Source organism: Siphateles boraxobius, unplaced genomic scaffold, assembly GCF_051911475.1.
Source record: "Siphateles boraxobius isolate OS27281-9 unplaced genomic scaffold, OSU_SipBor_1 8, whole genome shotgun sequence".
NCBI classification, from domain to species: Eukaryota; Metazoa; Chordata; class Actinopteri; order Cypriniformes; family Leuciscidae; genus Siphateles; species Siphateles boraxobius.
The window spans coordinates 1,071,163-1,088,908 of record NW_027509208.1 but is presented as its reverse complement, the minus strand read 5'-3'; the positions used below and the strand labels follow the sequence as shown (position 1 = coordinate 1,088,908).

At 36.1% G+C, this 17,746-nt stretch overlaps 2 protein-coding genes across 3 annotated transcripts in view; both read left to right on the top strand.

Annotated features, from left to right (window-relative positions):
* The window catches only part of LOC143729596 (uncharacterized), a 700,608-nt gene that overhangs the window by 170,763 nt on the left and 512,099 nt on the right, over nucleotides 1-17,746 (top strand). The gene's annotated exons all lie outside the window — the stretch shown is intronic.
* gtf3c2 (general transcription factor IIIC, polypeptide 2, beta) overlaps nucleotides 1-17,746 on the top strand; it is a 28,580-nt gene that overhangs the window by 3,703 nt on the left and 7,131 nt on the right. Inside the window, exons 5-16 of one of the 2 annotated variants that reach the window (XM_077220913.1) lie at nucleotides 7-83; nucleotides 180-257; nucleotides 337-435; nucleotides 4,762-4,989; nucleotides 5,096-5,207; nucleotides 6,815-6,926; nucleotides 12,752-12,783; nucleotides 13,816-13,945; nucleotides 14,047-14,191; nucleotides 16,757-16,918; nucleotides 17,024-17,111; nucleotides 17,198-17,317. In XM_077220913.1, the coding sequence (XP_077077028.1) occupies nucleotides 7-83; nucleotides 180-257; nucleotides 337-435; nucleotides 4,762-4,989; nucleotides 5,096-5,207; nucleotides 6,815-6,926; nucleotides 12,752-12,783; nucleotides 13,816-13,945; nucleotides 14,047-14,191; nucleotides 16,757-16,918; nucleotides 17,024-17,111; nucleotides 17,198-17,317 (1,383 nt within the window). The remainder of the gene's footprint in view (nucleotides 1-6; nucleotides 84-179; nucleotides 258-336; nucleotides 436-4,761; nucleotides 4,990-5,095; nucleotides 5,208-6,814; nucleotides 6,927-12,751; nucleotides 12,784-13,815; nucleotides 13,946-14,046; nucleotides 14,192-16,756; nucleotides 16,919-17,023; nucleotides 17,112-17,197; nucleotides 17,318-17,746) is intronic. The other variant, XM_077220914.1, reaches the window with a different exon arrangement.

Sequence of the window (17,746 nt, the reverse complement as noted above, 5' to 3'; positions counted from 1 at the left end):
CATCAGCAGTCTCTGCTTCCAAACGGCTTGGCTAACAATGTAATGGAGCCTGTCTGGAACTGTTTTAGTAGGACCAAATCATTGTAAGCTATACACTTTCTACAAGATTATGTAAGAATTTCCATTTTAGCAATTTATAGTATCTTTAAATTACTTTTCCTTCTTTTACTAAATGCTAGCCGGGATGAAAACTTTTCCCCCTGGGTGTTTCCTGAGTGGATTCCTTCTGCCAAAGATTGGCATTTCCTGTCCAACAGGTATTAGTATAACTAAATACCACATAATATCCATGGAAACAAAGAAATTGTCATAACAGGAGTTTGTTTTGATTAACAGTGAGGCTGAAAAATATTTACCCCAAGAGAAAGAATCTGCCTCGTTTACCTTCACTCGGGAGAAAATCAAGGGACGGATCAAACTACAAACGGTGAAAAGGTAAGATATCATTTGTAAGTTTCCACTAACACGCTTTGGTTCTTTAAAATTGCATTCACAGTAGCTATCCACCTATCATGTGCATTTTGGGATATCGCATAAAAAACACTGGATGGAAATGCCAAAATGTTCATAAATTCTAAAAATGTGCACTAAAAATTTATACTCTCAATTGAGGCGGCTAAAAAAAAAATCTGATAAGGAGACATGCGAAATAAACTATGATGGAAACACATTTACTGAATAAATCCCTCAATGCGCAGCAAAAAAAATCATGTGACTTCACCTCTACAGAAGATGTGATTGGATAACTGGACTAACCAGTGGGTCCGTTTCATTGCACAGTAATCTCAAATGTTTGTTTTATCATTCAGAAATGCCTTAGCCAATTATCTGTCATCAAAATTGATTTGATAATGTAATTTCAATGGAAGTGAGCAGGGGCAATCTCATTCAACCACAGAGTTACGCTCATAGACCGTAAAAAAATAGGTGACGCTAGCAGTCACTGTGCCTCTGGATATAGTCCAACCAGCGTCATGTCACGTTCTGTGGAGTACCGCCTCTTTTTGGGCGATTTCACTCTGGCTGAGAATCGCCCAGAGTGTTCCCATTGACTTACATTCAAAGACGGTTTTTTTTCGAACTGCAGGCACTGCAATGCATTTTCTATGGGCTCCGGGAGGGCTCGCACTAACGTGCTTACGTCATCATACGTATCCTTAACTTGTGCAGCGATTGGTGGGAACAAACATACACTATTAAAAATCTTTAAGATTAAGTGACAAATAATATTTGAAAACAATTTTGAATTTGAACAAGAAGAAAAAAAGAAACACTACTTTAATATATTTATCAAATGTGATTAAAAAATAAAAGAGAACGAGAGCGAGAGAGACTGTTGGGACATCTCGCGAGTTGTTGAGGCCAGTTGAACTTGAACGTCATGGCGAACACAGTTAATTTTATCGTGTCATTAATTCACCCGTCGTAGTAATCAGGATATTTCAGGAGCAAGTAGCAACAGGAACAACAAGATCTAGGAGGGCCTTGGGAGAATTAGACAAGCAGAGGCTGTCTAAAGAGGTATTTATTGCTGACCATTTAAATACTCGAGTGTTGGAAAATCTCACTTTGTTTTTACAATCAGTTTAGGAAAGCATGGTAGCAGTCTTTTTTACTCCTAGCATTGTACTTTGAAATTTAAGATAAGCTGTTAATTTATCCATTCCATGGGTGGACCATATCCTTATCAATCATCCAAACATTGGCCCCCCCTGAGAGATTTTGAAGGAGCCGCCACTGGAAGTGAGGATTTTGTTCTCATTTCTCTCTTTTGCACATAAGTTAAATTCGCAACTTTGGATGGAAACGTAGCTACTGACAGTGATTATATCATCCTGTTGGTTGCTAGTACGCAAATGAATAAAACTGACAGTTGCTGTCATTGTCTCTTTCATACAAACATTTTTGCATGGTGTGATTGTTGCCATTATTAATAAATGAGATGTGTTACAATTAATTTCAGTAGTGCAACTACACATTTACCAGTTCACATTTCTCTGTTGTTGGTTATTGTTTGGTTAGTTAAACAAATTAAATATTTCATATTTTTTTAGTAAGCGTTTTATTTTGATTCTTTTCATTTTTAAATTATTTAATTTGTATTTTTTTGAATTATTAGTACACTACCGATAAAAGGTTTGGGGTTGGCAAAGTTTTTAAAAGTACTCTTTTATGCTCACCAAGGCTGCATTTATTTGAAAAGAAATCCTGTGAAAATGGCAATATTATGAATTATTTTTACGAAAATATCTGTTTCCAATTTTCAAAATATTTTAATATAATTCAATATAATTCGCACCTGTGAAAACTCGAACTGTTTCATTTGTACATTCAGCTCCTTGGTTTACACCTGAACTGCGTGAACTTAAAACTAAAGGCCGTAGGTTAGAGCGATTGTACGTCGGCTCTGGCCTTACTGTTCATAAAGAAATGTATGCTGAACATATTCAAAACTATAGAAATGCATTGTCTAAGGCTAAATCTGATTACTACTCCAACATAATTGGAGTTAGTAATGGGAACTCCAGGTCCCTTTTCTTGGTGGTAAACAATATTCTGCAACCACCTGATTCTTTGCCATCTAATATGTATTCCACTGACTTATGTGATCGTTTTTTGCATCTCAGGTTGAAAATGTACATCAGCAATTACTCACTGGTACTCTCTACAATGACTCCTGTCAGTCTATCATTCACACACCTCCTCACTCTGTTTTTTCTAACTTTACACTACCTACTACTTCAGAGATAGTGGGTCTGATAGGTAAATCTAAGTCTTCGACTTGTCAATTAGACGCTCTACCTACTCCTTTAGTGAAAGCTTGTTTACCAGCCCTGTCGCCATTGATTACTAAAATTGTTCATGCTTCACTTGTTTCTGGTTCTGTAACTTCATATCTTAAATCTGCTATTATTACTCCCATACTTAAGAAACCAGGGGTTGATCCACTTAATATTGATAATTTTCGTCCAATTTCAAATTTACCGTTTATTTCTAAGATCGTGGAAAAATGTATTGCAGTGCAAATTCATGAACATCTTTCTAATAATAACTTGTATGAACAATTTCAATCTGGCTTTCGTCCCCACCATAGCACTGAGATGGCTCTTGTCAGAATAACCAGTGATCTACTGTTGGCAGCTGACTCTGAGCTTTTATCCATACTTGTCCTTCTAGACTTGAGCGCTGCCTTTGATACTGTCTCACATAAGATACTTCTTGACAGATTAGCTTCTATTGGTATTACTGGCACTGCTCTGTCTTGGTTTAGGTCATATCTATCTGGACGCAATCAGCGTATTCAATTAAAAGGTTTTCGATCAAGAACATCTACAGTCACCACTGGTGTTCCCCAGGGTTCTGTCTTGGGCCCGCTTCTTTTTATTATCTGTATGCTCCCTCTTGGTTATATTTTAAGGAAATACGGGATTCATTTTCACTGTTATGTGGATGACACCCAACTTTACCTGTCTGCCAAACCCACCGGTTCTTTTCCACCAACGCTTTATCCAGCTGTTTAGCTGAAATCAAAAATTGGCTTTCAGCCAACTTCTTGAAGGTGAATGGCAACAACACTGAGGCTTTGCTTGTTGGGACTAGATCTGTTTTGTCTAAAACTAATTGTCTTTCTTTGTACATTGACAATACTGCAATCGGTCCTTCTTCACAGGTTAAAAGTTTGGGTGTCATCATGGATAGCACACTATCCTTTGAAGCTCAAATTAATAATATCACGCGGATTGCATACTTCCACTTCCGTAATATTAACCGTCTCCATCCCTTTCTTTCAAATAATAATACTGCAGTTCTCATTCACGCACTGGTCACTTCACGTATAGACTATTGTAATGCTCTTCTCACAGGTATTCCCTCCAAACTGCTCCATAAGCTTCAGTTGGTTCAGAATTCTGCAGCTCGTGTTCTCTCTAGAACAGCTTATACTGAGCACATTTCTCCAGTTCTTCAGCAATTGCACTGGCTTCCCGTAAAGTATAGAGTTGAATTCAAGATCCTGCTACTTACTTATAAGGCACTCCATAATCTTGCACCCTATTACCTTTCACAACTTCTCCATGTTTACACTCCTTCACGGGCTCTCAGATCTTCATCTTCAATATCTCTTGTGGTACCTCGGATTCGACTAACTACCATTGGTGCCAGATCTTTTAGTTATGCTGCCCCCCGCCTATGGAACTCTCTTCCCCTTGATGTTCGCAATAGCGGCTGCTTGTTGACTTTTAAAACGCGTCTTAAGACATATCTTTTTTTTACAGGCTTTTTAATAACATGTTGTATTGAGTTTTTAATGCACCTTATTTGTATGTGGCTTGTTTGTTGTGTGTATTGTCTTATGCAGTGACTTGTTTATTGCTTGTGAGGTGACCTTGGGTGTTATGAAAGGCGCCATTAAATAAAATGTATTATTATTATTTTTAACTGTAATTTATTCCTGTCATGGCAAAACTGAATTTTCAGAATTATTACTCAATTCTTCAGTGTCACATGATCCTTCAGAAATCATTCTAATATGCTGATTTGGTGCTCAAGAAACACTTTTTATTATCATAAATGTTGTAAGCAATTTTGCTGGTTAATATTTTTGTGGAAACTGTGATTTTATTTTTATTTATTTTTTCAGTGTTTGTTTATGAATAGAACATTTAAAAGAACAGCAATTCTGAATAATGCAGAATAAAATTATAAATTTTTTTTTTTTAAGTACTAAATGGTAGTATATATGTACTTTCTTGTAAAATGCAGGTTTGAATCATTGCCACATCATTCTGAGCGCTGGGACACTCTGTTCTTTGTGGGGGGTCCTGTGCGGTCCATGGAGTGGTGCCCATGTCCTGATGGGGCAGCAAAAAGACAGTATGCCGCCATCTACTGCCACAAAGGCATGGACGACAAACACAAAATCAACAACCTGTACTCAGGTCCTGTCTTACTGCAGCTGTGGGACATTGGAGACCTTCAGTGTAAAAGCAGGTGACCAAGATAAGACACTTACAGTTTGGCTTTAAGAGGAAATATGTTTGGCGTGTTGGGCTTTAAATAAAATAGTTGATAATACACTTTTATCTGCCAACTTCAGGCCCTCAACTGCTCCTCATCTGGCATATGCTCTAGCGATCGATGACGGATGCATCTGGAATATAAAGTGGTGTCCTGCAGGAGTGTGGGAGCTGCCCTCCACCAGCAGAAAGGTAAGAAATGACATTAGACCAAATAGTCTAAGGAAATGTAAAGGATTAGTTCACCTCAAAATGAAAATTTCCTAATAATTTACTCACCCCAATGACATCCAAGATATCCATGTCTTTCTTTCCTCAGTGGAAGAGAAAATAAGTTTTTTGAGGAAAATATTTCTGGATTTTTCTTTGAATAATGGACTTCAATGGCAACCAGCATTTTGAAGTCCAAATCAATGCAGTTTCAAAGGTCTTTAAATTGCTTCAACATAGGCTGTGCACGATCACAGCTGAGGAGGAGGGTCTAATCTCGCGAAACGATTGGTCATTTTCAACAAAAAAAATATATATATATATATATATACTTTATAACTACAATTGTTCGGATTCAGCTGATCTGCAACGCGCCGGAAACTACGTCATCACGTTGAAAGGTCACGCTCGAAAAAAAAAGCTAGGTTTTAAAAGATTTAAACACCCAGGATAGGCACACGTAAGGACCATTTTAAACAATAATATGACACAAAGACATAAATATGTCCTTCAACATACAATACAATTTGAACTATCCTCCTTCGCACGGTCGCTTTGTAAACAGTGGGGCGGTACTTCCGCCGGCGACAACGAGCCTAACCTTTCAACGTGATGACGTAGTTCCCGGCGCGTTGCAGATCAGCTCAATCCGAACAATTGTAGTTAAAAAGTATATATATATATATATATATTTGTTTTTTTAAATGACCTATCGTTTTGCTAGATAAGACCCTCCTCCTCAGCTGCGATCGTGCACAGCCTGTGTTGAAGCACTTTAAAGACCTTTGAAACTGCATTGATTTGGACTACAAAACGCTGGTTTGTCATTGAAGTCCATTATTCGAAGAAAAATCCAGAAATGTTTTCCTCAAAAAACATATTTTCTCTTCCACTGAGGAAAGAAAGACATGGATGGCATTGGGGTGAGTAAATTATTAGGAAATTTTCATTTTGAGGTGAACTAATCCTTTAAAGGTATAGAATGTATCTTTTTTTGGTTTAGAATTAACAAAATTTAAATCGACACATCAACCCTTCTTACCAAATGTATTTTTGTCTTATCCTGATTCACTATGGTAAGCATATTAGTATACCAGTTTTAGACCTGTCGAGATGGTTTTTGTGGAAATTGCATAAATGCATCACTCGCCCGTGCTCGTCTCGTCATATTATCCATAAATAGAGAATAGCTGCTCTGGCTACTTTTACGAGTGTATGGTGTGGGAGTGGCAGAGGTTAGTTGTCACAATGAGTAAGAAAGGTTGACATGGATCAGCTAGAATGCGACAGAGCTTGTAATAAAATGAGAATCAACAATGGTTTGGCTTTTCAAAAAGGTCATAATTATCCAAACAGTCACACAACCAAAACAATATACTTTCGCAAAATGCATTCAGTTTTGTTTTTTTAACCGCTAGAGTGCCGAATGTTACATAATGTACCTTTAAAATAATTTTTTTTTGTATTGAACAAAAATGTATTAAAATAATGCTTTCAAATTAATTGTGAGAACATTTTTCTTAATACTTTTCTGTGATCTTTTTTGATTGTGATTGTAGTGTACATTGATGTAAATGTGTTTTTGTCAGGCTCCACAAATGCCTAGATTAGGTCTTCTAGCAGCAGCTTTCTCTAATGGAACCATCGGTGTCTACAGTCTTCCACACCCAGAAGCCCTTGCAGCACACCATCAAAGTAAAGGTGAGAGAATGGTGAAATGAATTTCTTTAATGGGGTCATATCAGATCCACTTAAAATACTTGTGCCAAGGACAGTCAATGTTTAGTTTGTCAGGACTATGGACCCCTTTTGCGCCGACATCACAATTACATCACGGCGTTAGCTGGAGGCAAAACAAAGTGAAAACTGCAGGCGGCCAAAACAAACCAGCACAGATTCGGCTACATAATAAAGATCTTAAATTATTATTATTTTTATTAAATGTCATCTTGTTGTGTTTCTGGGTGCAAGAATCACCTACAGGATCCAATTTGAAATTTTATCGCACAATGTTTTCTAAATGATTGTGATTATTTGTGAACCATCTATGATTGTATACATTGTTGTGATTGATTTTGATAGACTTTTTGAAGAACCTGGTAAGAAAGAATAATCAAATACATAGTTAATTAATATAATTTTAATGCATAAAAAATACTTTTATTTCTAGAAAATATTCACATAATTAAAATTGCACTGTAATGACACTCTTTACACTGTCGTCTTCTGGCCTTGGCGCTGGGCAGGACCGCGCAATGTAACGTTGCCACAAGTCAAGACCATTCATCACATAGTTATATAGGCATCTATAGATTTATATGCCCTCAGTTTGTCTTTACGCTGGGTTTCTCTATCAGGTCGTTGTAGAAGTCAGGCCACTCAACCGGGGTAATGTTAATCCTGTCAGATCCTCCATCCACTGACTGAGCGTGTACGGGTCGGCCAATCTGGTTCCGTCCGTTAAAATTAACTTTTGCAAATAACAATCGCGGTCCTGGACAGTGAGTGACCTTGCACCTTAAGATAAAATCTGGCTTCTCCCGTCATTGTTAAAAAACAAGCTAACAAAACATGCAAACTTGCGTTAGTGAAGCGGCCAGAGGGATCGCTCTGCCTCCACATAAGCTCCGCCCTCATAAAAAGGTCATCATGTTTACCAGCAGAAAAGGGGTCTATTTGAACACTCTCTGTGTGTCCAATCCTGCTCCGGGAGGGCCAACTTCCCCCAGCGTTTACCTTCAACACACCTGTCTAGAAGTTTCTAGTGATCCTAAAGACCTCGATTAGCTTGTTCAGATGTTTCATTCGGGTTGAGGCTAGACTCTGATGGAAGGAGGCCATTCCTGATTGGACACTCCACTCATGATTTAAAACACCCAGTGACTTCATGTGCAATGTGTTGATCCTTCCAGAAGAGGACAGCACAAGACCGAAGAGTCCCAAGCCAAGTGCTATAATGCATTTTTCTTACTAGCACTAAACAAACTACCGGTATCTAAACTAACAATCAAATCTATATCGCATGATGTCTTCTTAATTTTTTACAAATATTGGAAAATAGTTTAAGAACAGAACAAACTAAATTTACTGAAATTGTTTGGAAGATGTATGGATTTATTGATTGTTGTTGTTATAATTGTTTGATTTCATTCGTCTATTAATTAATTAATTATTATTTTACTCTGTAAGTATAATCACAATTTTTGTCAAGGTGTGGTATTTTACTACAGGCTTTCAAACTAATATTTTCTGAAGGTATTCAGGCTCTTAAATGTGGATCGTGGGATGTTATTCTATTTCATTGCCCATCTTAAGGCCACATGCACTGATAAAATGGCCAGCACAGGCTGATTGTCCCGTGGGAGCTCGTAATGTCCTCTCCTTAGGGAGTGCTGGGAACAGACTGATGACCTGTCATTCTCTGTTTTCTGCTTTTCTTTATTCTCTTAAACACATTATCTCTACTGTTTGTGTGTGTTTGCAAAAGATTAGCCTCCCAGGGCTTCTCATTCATCACGGTCACAGTGAGAGAGCTTGGAAAAAGGAGGGAGGGTCTAGTGCCAGTATAAGTTTCACTGCCTTCAGCTGTTTGATTAGAGGCCCCCATTTTCACAGCAGCGAAATGTCGCTTGTCTACTGTTAAACCGATCCGATCGCTCCTCATAGGCGAGACTGTTTTATGAGCTATTGACCATTCTGAAAGCAAAAATCATATTTTTCCAGTCACTATTCAAGTATGTTAGTCTTTCTGAAAATATAAATTCTTTGAAGTGGAACATGTATAGCAAGCATTTTATAATAGTGTGCGTGTGTGTGTGTTTGTGTGTGTGTGTGTACAGTGTACAGGTACAGCTATGTTGTGAGGGCCAAATGTCCTCACTTATATAGTTATATATTATGACAACTGACTTGTGAGGATATTTTACTGGTCCTCCTTAAATGGTATTAACCTGATATAAAATCAATGGAAGTCTACGCTTTCACTAATTGTGTGTGTGTGTGGTCCTGGTATTCCCTGCGTTATGGAGACCGACAGACCACACAAGGATAGTAAAAGTAGTCATTTTTTATTTTGTGGAGACTTTTTTTGGGGGTCCCCAAGAACAAAAAAAGATTATAAATCATACAAAATTATGTTTTTTGAGAATGTTAAAATGCAGAAAGTTTTGGATAGGTTTAGTTTAGGGGTATTCTACAGTTTGTACAGTATAATAATAAAACGATAAATAATAAAAGGTGTGTAAAGTAATTAATTCTTTTCAGCTGTTTTCAACCCTGATATTTTTGGAGCAGTAAATCAGCATATTATACTGATTTCTGAAGGATCATGTGACACTGAAGACTGGAGTAATGATGCTGAAAATTCAGCTTTGATCACAGGAATAAAATACATTTTAAAGTATTCAAATACAAAACACTTGTTTTAAATTAAATTTTTTTTTTACTGTATTTTTGATTAAATAAATGCAGCCTTGGAGGGTTCAGAGACTTATTTAAAAAAACATGAAAAAATGTGTATATAAGTAGTGTATATAATTTTTTTTATTAAATTGATACATTTAAAATTTTATTTTAAATTGAATTTGATCAAGAAACAATATTCATATAGGGATTCTCATGGCTATTGAAATCTTGCAAATATATTGGAATTTTAACGGAATTAATGGACTTTTCCACTTGCTTTAATACACTAGTAAACAGGGGCAATTTCATGGCCGTCCTCACTATTTATCATTCAGACATTCAGCTTTTGTACTAGGTTTCTGTAGTTATTGAGCAGTGATATGGTCCCTCGGGGCCCTCGGTGTGGTAGACTCGGGCCCTGCTCTAGTGGAGATAAGAAGACAACTGCCCACGTTCTTTAATGAACCGTCTCTGTTTTCTTCAGTGCTGCCAGTGTCTTATTCTCCCTGTTTGCAAGCTTCTAATTCATCGATCCTACTCTAAGCTTTAATGCTTTCTTAATTACACTTTCCTGAGGCCAGAAGAACTGTTCGGATGTAACAAATGCTTTATTTAAAGACCTCTTTCTCTTAAAGGACTGAAGCTGTTAGTGAGCGTCAATTCTTCTTCAAGTTGAGTCTTGAATTTAAAAGGGAATTTCAGAAAAAGAAATCCTGGTTGAATGTGTATGTTTCTGATCTTCACTATGATCTGGACTGAAATGGGCATGTAATGCACCACTCGCATTTTATTTCTCTGTGTTGTAAATTCTGAAGGAATGCCTGAAAAAAGTGCTCTATGACCTTTACAAAGCTATTCCTTCTCTCGCTCTTGTATTTTCTGGATATTACTAAAGAAATTGCTTCTCACACTCCACCAGTTTAACATCTTCACACTGGTTTTGGAAACTGTTCTCTGTTGACACACTGTTCATGGCTCTGTTTGTGGTTCTTACTGGACTCGCTCTCCTGGAGTCTTTGGTCAGTGACCCGGGAATGAGCTCTGGCCAAGAACTTTTATAATATCCTTCTGGGAACTAACCTTCATTACTGAACGCACAATCCTTCTGTCAGACCTCAGACCTGCTCTTTGGTGTGTGTGTGTGTGTGTGTGTGTGTGTGTGTGTGTGTGTGTGTGTGTGTGTGTGTGTGTGTGTGTGTGTGTGTGTGTGTGTGTGTGTGTGTGTGTGTGTGTGTGTGTGTGTGTGTGTGGTTGTGTGTGGTTGTGTGTGGTTGTGTGTGGTTGTGTGTGTGTGTGAGAGTGAGTGAGTATGTTGGGGAGACATTGTGCATATAAATGAAAATCAAAATGTTTTTTTTTTTTGGTTTGTTTTTATATTTTATAGGTTTTTATTTATGTTTTGTTAAAATATATATTTTTACAGGTTTTTTCGCTTTCTTTTGTTTTTTATTGTTGTTTTTTGGCTTTATATTTTTGTAGGTAATTTTATTCATTATGTAGGTAATTCGTCATATTTACTGTGTATTTATTTAAGGAAATTTTTTTTTTATTGGCTTGGTTGTATATTGTTTTAGCTGTTTTATGTTAATTTTGTTTTGTTTTTTTATTATCCTTTTAATTTAGTTTTAATTTAGTTTTTATTGGTTTTTGTTTATAATGACATTTTATTTATTTTGTGTTTTTATTGTCATTTTATTTGTTTAATTCTTTTGTTTTTATTGTCATTTTATTTAGTTTTTTAGGTTTTCATTTATTCATATTTTGTTTATTTGTTGTGTAATAAATACAAATTTATTATAAATATTATTTTTTTAATAAAAAAAACTATTTTGTATATTTATGTTTAAATTTAGTTTTTTTTATTGCTTCATTTGTTTTCATTACATCTTGTTTTTCTCTGCGTTTTTTTTCTTCTTTATGTTTTTGTTTCTTAAACATTTTGTTCTAATTTCATGCCATTCATTTTATTATATCACATGAACATTCATTTGAACCTTTTTGTACTGTAGATTGATTATTGGATTGTCCATTGATTTGAAAAGGACTCATAGTAGCAATTATAGGACATGATTCAAAGAGCAAGTGATAAAACAGTTAACCACATTCCCACTTTCCATTTATGGCCTCAGGTTTGGAAGGTTTATGCTAGATAATTATAAATAGGTTTTCTCTGGAGTGAAAGGGTGTCCCGCAAAAGGTGACGAGAGCGACGCTGACTCCTCCCTTCTCAATGGAGATAATTTACTGGCTTGTTTTCATCAGACAAGGATCTATAATTGAAATGACAAAAAAGATGCATCGCTACACAGTCGTTAGTGTTTGAGGCCATGAATTTCAGCCGAATACCTGACACCCGTTTCCTCCTGGCCTGTCAATCAAAAAGACCTTAGTCAGCCTGGAGAAAGGGCCCGTGATCAGGGCTGTCTGCCACGCTGCCTGAATGAGTGGATCAGAGGTGCGATGCTTTATCGACCTGATCGACCCGTCGCCTCTCTGTACGGCTCCGTCCTGAAGCAGTGCGGCATATATCACTTCTGCACTCCCATACACACACTCTGTCCATACACACACTCTGTCCATGCCCATAGACACACACAGTTTCATACATGTGACTCCATTCACCACCTCAAACACTTCTCATTTGTTTTCTATTCTCTGCTTGATGAGAATATGAATCACTGTTTAAAGAACATGAAAAAATTCGCTCTCGTTTTTTTGTTCAAGAAACACTGATTGGAGTTTTTAATAGATTAGTAGATTTTTTATTTTTGTGTAATAATTAAGTATAAATATAAACCTATACAGATTGTACGCAGGAGTCTTAAAGGGATGGTAGCAGAAACAGCCCATCTGATCCTAATAGTACAGGGGAGAATGTGGGAAATGGTGGACTTTTTAATGGGGAAAAAAACTCTATAAGATAAAATGCACTGTATTTGACCTCTTTAAATGATGACGTTGTTAAATTGCTGCTTGTTTATACTTTACATTATTTCAGTTAAGCACATGTCATTTGATCCTTGTTCCTTTGATTGTTTTTCTTGATAAATGCAGTCATGTGTTGAATAGTAATGCTCCTATCTATAAGCGCACATTGAACACATTTATGTGTTTTCCAATAGGAGGAACCAGCCGAGCACCGCTGATATGTCGGGTAGGTCAATATCCACTCTCTCCCAGCATGCTTCTTATTTTAACAGATAAGACCTCAGTCTTTGTTTCACACACATTAAAGAACACTATTACACAGTCATTGCATCAAACCTACAGCAACTGATGTAAAGGTAGAATGGCAAGAGATCATTGGAATGCTTGCTTGAATCTGACGTGTCATTTTCACTGTAGCTTAATTTCACACTTGAAGTGGTTTTTCACTAAAACTGTTCTGGTTATGGCTCCCCTGGGCCATTTTATGGGCTGTCTACGTAACATTTTCAAGCATTCAAGAGATGATCCCCTGGAAATTAGCTGTCATGGTAGAAGGACCTCAAACTAAGTGTTAAATTTAGAGTGAAGGATTAATCTAAACTTTTTCTGGATAAGGGAGTGAAGGAAATAGCTTTATAGATATTAAACTGTTATTTACCTTGAAATGTAAGGGAATTTAAAAATGTGATTTAATAAAATATATATTGTCTAAATATTAAATGGTAATAATAATAATATTTTCATAAACATAGTTCTATAATTTCTATAGTGGGTTGTTTCTGTAAATTTTTTATATTGTATATTTTACACAAATGGGAATTTCTATTGTGCATATACATTTTTAAGCTGAGCTTTAATCTAAAATATTTTTAAAAAAACAGCTAGAAATGTATTTTTAGAAATAAAATTTCTTTAAAAAATACATAATTTCTAGCCGTTTTGTATCATTTAGAGCATCTTAAATATTTTAGCACTGTTTAAAATATATGCACTATTTTTCCACTTATATTTTGCATTGTCATAAAAAAAAAATTGTGTGTTATATATAATATAAATATACACTATGTATACAGTATATATTTTTAACTTTATAACAAATTTAGGAAATGTATATGTGGTAATCATGGAAAAACATTATAAAGTCATGGATATTCATTGGTCAAAAGCTGTGGGAACCCTGAATTATATACACAATTAATTTTGTAATTATTACAGATAGATGAAGTGTTCTATATTTTATGATGGTGTGTTTTTGCAGGTGAAGAAGGTGCTTTCTTTGAAGATGGGCTCCAACCAGGCAGATCATAAAGGTCGAAGCGGCCTGTGCTTTGCTATGGATTGGCTCCATGTCAAGCCACATAACCTCTTGGCAGCTGGCTTCTATGATGGTGATTTAATATGTTTTGTCTATAGGTCTATTTGTTCTTCTAAAGAGAATTGAAAAAATATTTTACGTTTGTGATGTTTCACTTCACTTTCTCTTTTCCAGGTCTGGTTGGTTTGTGGGATCTTGCTAGCAAGTCTACACTACTGAGAGTCAAGTCTCCAGATGGAGGTGTGTCTCTCTTCCCTTACCACTGTTTTCATGCCCACGACGAGAACATCCGAACCCTGAGCTGGTGCAAAGCCTCGAGGTGAGAATCATCTGTAGTGTCGTCAGACGTTTGGTGTGGACTTGAGGTTGGTTTTTATTTGAGTGGTGTAGATTCCTTCTGAATATGGGTATTATTCATATGGGATTGTAGTATCCAGTATTTTTCATTGGTATTTGTGGTGTATTTTTGTGATGAGCCCGCCCATGGAGTTTTCTCATTTAGCAACAGAGAAGCAGTCTAGATCAAATATATCTCATCATATAGCATCTCACATTGTTTCAGCATCAATAGTTTCAACAGCCTGTCCGTAGCATTTCGATTTAAAGAGCTGTGAGCTTATAAAAGACTGCTGTAAGTGGCATCAGAGAAGTTCATTTGGAAAATGACACCCTATCCCACTGCCCCACAGGGGGCTTGTGAAATCAAGTGGAGATTTCTTGTGTTTTGATTTTTTTTTTTTTTTCTTTCTTGTGCTTTAGGCTCTTTAAATGTGACTGCTCATGTAGAATTCAGGTTGCAGTTTGTATGCATGCACTAGGGCTGTGAGAATCATCGGAATTGATTACGATTTTGGCTTCTGGCGATTACGAAAACAAGATAATCGAGTTAAAACAATATTATGGTTCCGCTGCCGCACCTTCCTTTCCTTCACTCCCTAAAAGCCCAAACTTAACATCCAAATCAGCCAAATAAGTGAGTGTGTAAAATGTAGTCTTTTTCTTACACTAGGTAGTAGGGCTGGGTAAAAAATATAGATTTCTCGCTTTTAATGATTCTCATTTTTACGTACCCATATCAATTCTTAAATCCCAATAATTGATTAGTTGATGAATGAATGGAACATTGTAGCGCACATCCCATCCAATAAATCACAATAATATGTGTGTTTTGATACTATTGATATGAAACAAAGTCTCAGATTTCAAATTAAGTCCATTTTCTTACGAAATTCAAAAATATAAATACGGTTTTGGCGCTGTGGCGTGAGATCGCTCTGGCGCAGCTCAAGAGAAGCAGCAGCGCGGTGCGCACATGATCTTCTCTTCCGCCTTTATAATACAGCGTAAAATGAACATGAATGAGCATCTGAAAGTGTGTTAAAAGATAGAGTACAACTTATCGTGATCCGTATCATGTCACATGGAATCGCTCAATCAGTGTTTCGACAGTGGAGAGACGTCAGTAAAACAGCTTGTAAACGATGTCATGTAACAACACATTTACATCCAGTGACCATAAACTAAAATTAACTCCAGAGAGGAACATTTTGTTAAATATATGCACAGTTACATATTCATTATAATTTTTTAATGTTCTTCAATATTTAATGCATGTTTGAATAAATCTGGCAAGTTTTTATGACAGCCACAATTTAAATGTTTATATTTCATAAAACTTTATTATTATGAAAATAAATAAAAGTGTAATTTAAGTGTCTGTATACAAATCAGTAAATTTTTACTTTAAATATTATAGTAGGCTAATGAAGCCTAGTAGGCTACAACTTACTCCCATAGTTTACAGCATTGGTTAAGAGATTTGTTTTCCTTGAGAAAATGTGTTATGTATAGTCCAAAATAATCAAGTCAAGTCAACCTTTATTTATATAGCACTTTTTACAATTCAGATTGTTTCAAAGCAGCTTTACAGAGATAACAGGAAAATATTGTTGTAATAATATTGTTAGATATAAAATTATATGTCCCCAACTAAGCAAGCTAAAAGCCAATGGCGACAAAGACGAAGAAAGGCGAAAAAGGCGACAGTCAATATTTAATCGAATCGAATTGTGAAATTTGTGTCAATACCCAGCCCTACTAGTTAGCCTAGTATTAGTTTTTGCTAAATTAAAAAACATAATTGAGAAATTCCATTTATATTTCTAAGTCTCGTGAAATAAGACTTTGATCATATCGCCCACCAATAATCGTGTTCAATAATCGTGATTTCAATATTGACCAAAAATAATCGGGTTTATGATTTTTGCCATAAATGAGCAGCCGTACCATGCACCCAATTTCAAGCATTCAAGCCGGAGGGTTTGAGGGGGGATCAGCTGTCTCTTCTGCCCTTTTACTGTCCAGATGCTCTGAGGAGAGCATCTGGGGTCAGAAGGATTTTATTTTTAAAGATTATTTTTATTCAGCAAGGAGGTGTTAAATTGATCAAGTGACAGTAAAGTTCTTTTATAATGTTACAAAAGATTTCCATTTTAAATAAATGCTGTTCTTTTGAACTTTCTATTCATCAAAGAATTCTGAAACAAATGTATCAGTTTCCACAAAAATATGAAGCAGCACAACTGTTTTCAACATTGATAATAATAAGAAATCTTTCTTTAGCACCAAATCTGCATATTAATATGATTTCTAAAGGATCATGTGATGTGTAAATTCAGCTTTGACATCACAGGAATAAATTATATTTCAATGCATAATAAAATGGAAAGTGGTTATTTTAATTTTGTAAAAATATTTCACAATATTTACTTGAACTTTTGAATGGTAGTGTACCTGGAGAGCATGTCGCTAGCAAGATTACTGGGAATATTTGTAAATTGTTTGTTTATTAATATTAATGTTTTTATCTACCGTGGTTGGGAAGTAACTTGTTGGTGACAGTCGGAGATGATCGCATGGCTAAGATGTGGGATGTGAGGAAAACTTACATGCCTCTTTTGGCAGTAAAGCGCTGCCTGTCCCCTGAAGTGTACTGGCCCCTCTTTTGGAGCGGCATCCTGATGGCTCAAGAGTGTTGCTTTGCCACGTGAGTCCACAAATTTTTGCTCTTCTGAATATATGATCTAAAGTTTTAAGTCAGGCATTGTATTTATATTCTTATCAAATAATTTTTTTCCTTTGCTTTGTGTAGGTTTGGGCAACATGGAGTCCATTATTTTGATTCAGGTTACCTTGGAATTAAGCCTTACTTTGTGTGTCCTAGAAAAGCCACTATTTGGGTTCGTGGACATTTCACAAGGTTATCTCTACATGGTTTAATATAATCACAATTGTCTAATAATGACAAAACGACTCTCTCTTTCAGAGCCTGTCTATGTCTGATTGGATGAATACTTTTGCTGTTTCGGACAATGGAGGAGATTGTTTGTTTAGTTTGCTTCCTGAAATGGATATGGACCCCAACACTATCAGACGACGGAGATATGTACGGTGTTTTTTTTTTTTTAATTAATTGAATTCCCACATATTAAAGGGATAGTTCACCCAAAAATGAAAATTCTGTCAGTATTTACTCACCCTCATGTTGTTCAACCCCGTAGGACCTTCGTTCATCTTCGGGACATGAATTAAGATATTTTTGATTAAATCTGAGAGCTGGATCACTCCTCCATAGGCTTCTAAGGGATTTACATTTACATTTATTCATTTAGCAGACGCTTTTATCCAAAGCGACTTACAAATGAGAACAATAGAAGCCGTTAAACTAACAGTAGGACAACAATACATAAGTGCTATAACCCCTCTCAGTTTAACTTTAGTGCATTTTTTTTTTTAAATAGAATAGAAGAGAAGAGAAAGTGTTAGTACTACTGAATCAAGTGCTGCCGAAAAAGATACGTCTTCAGCAGTTTCT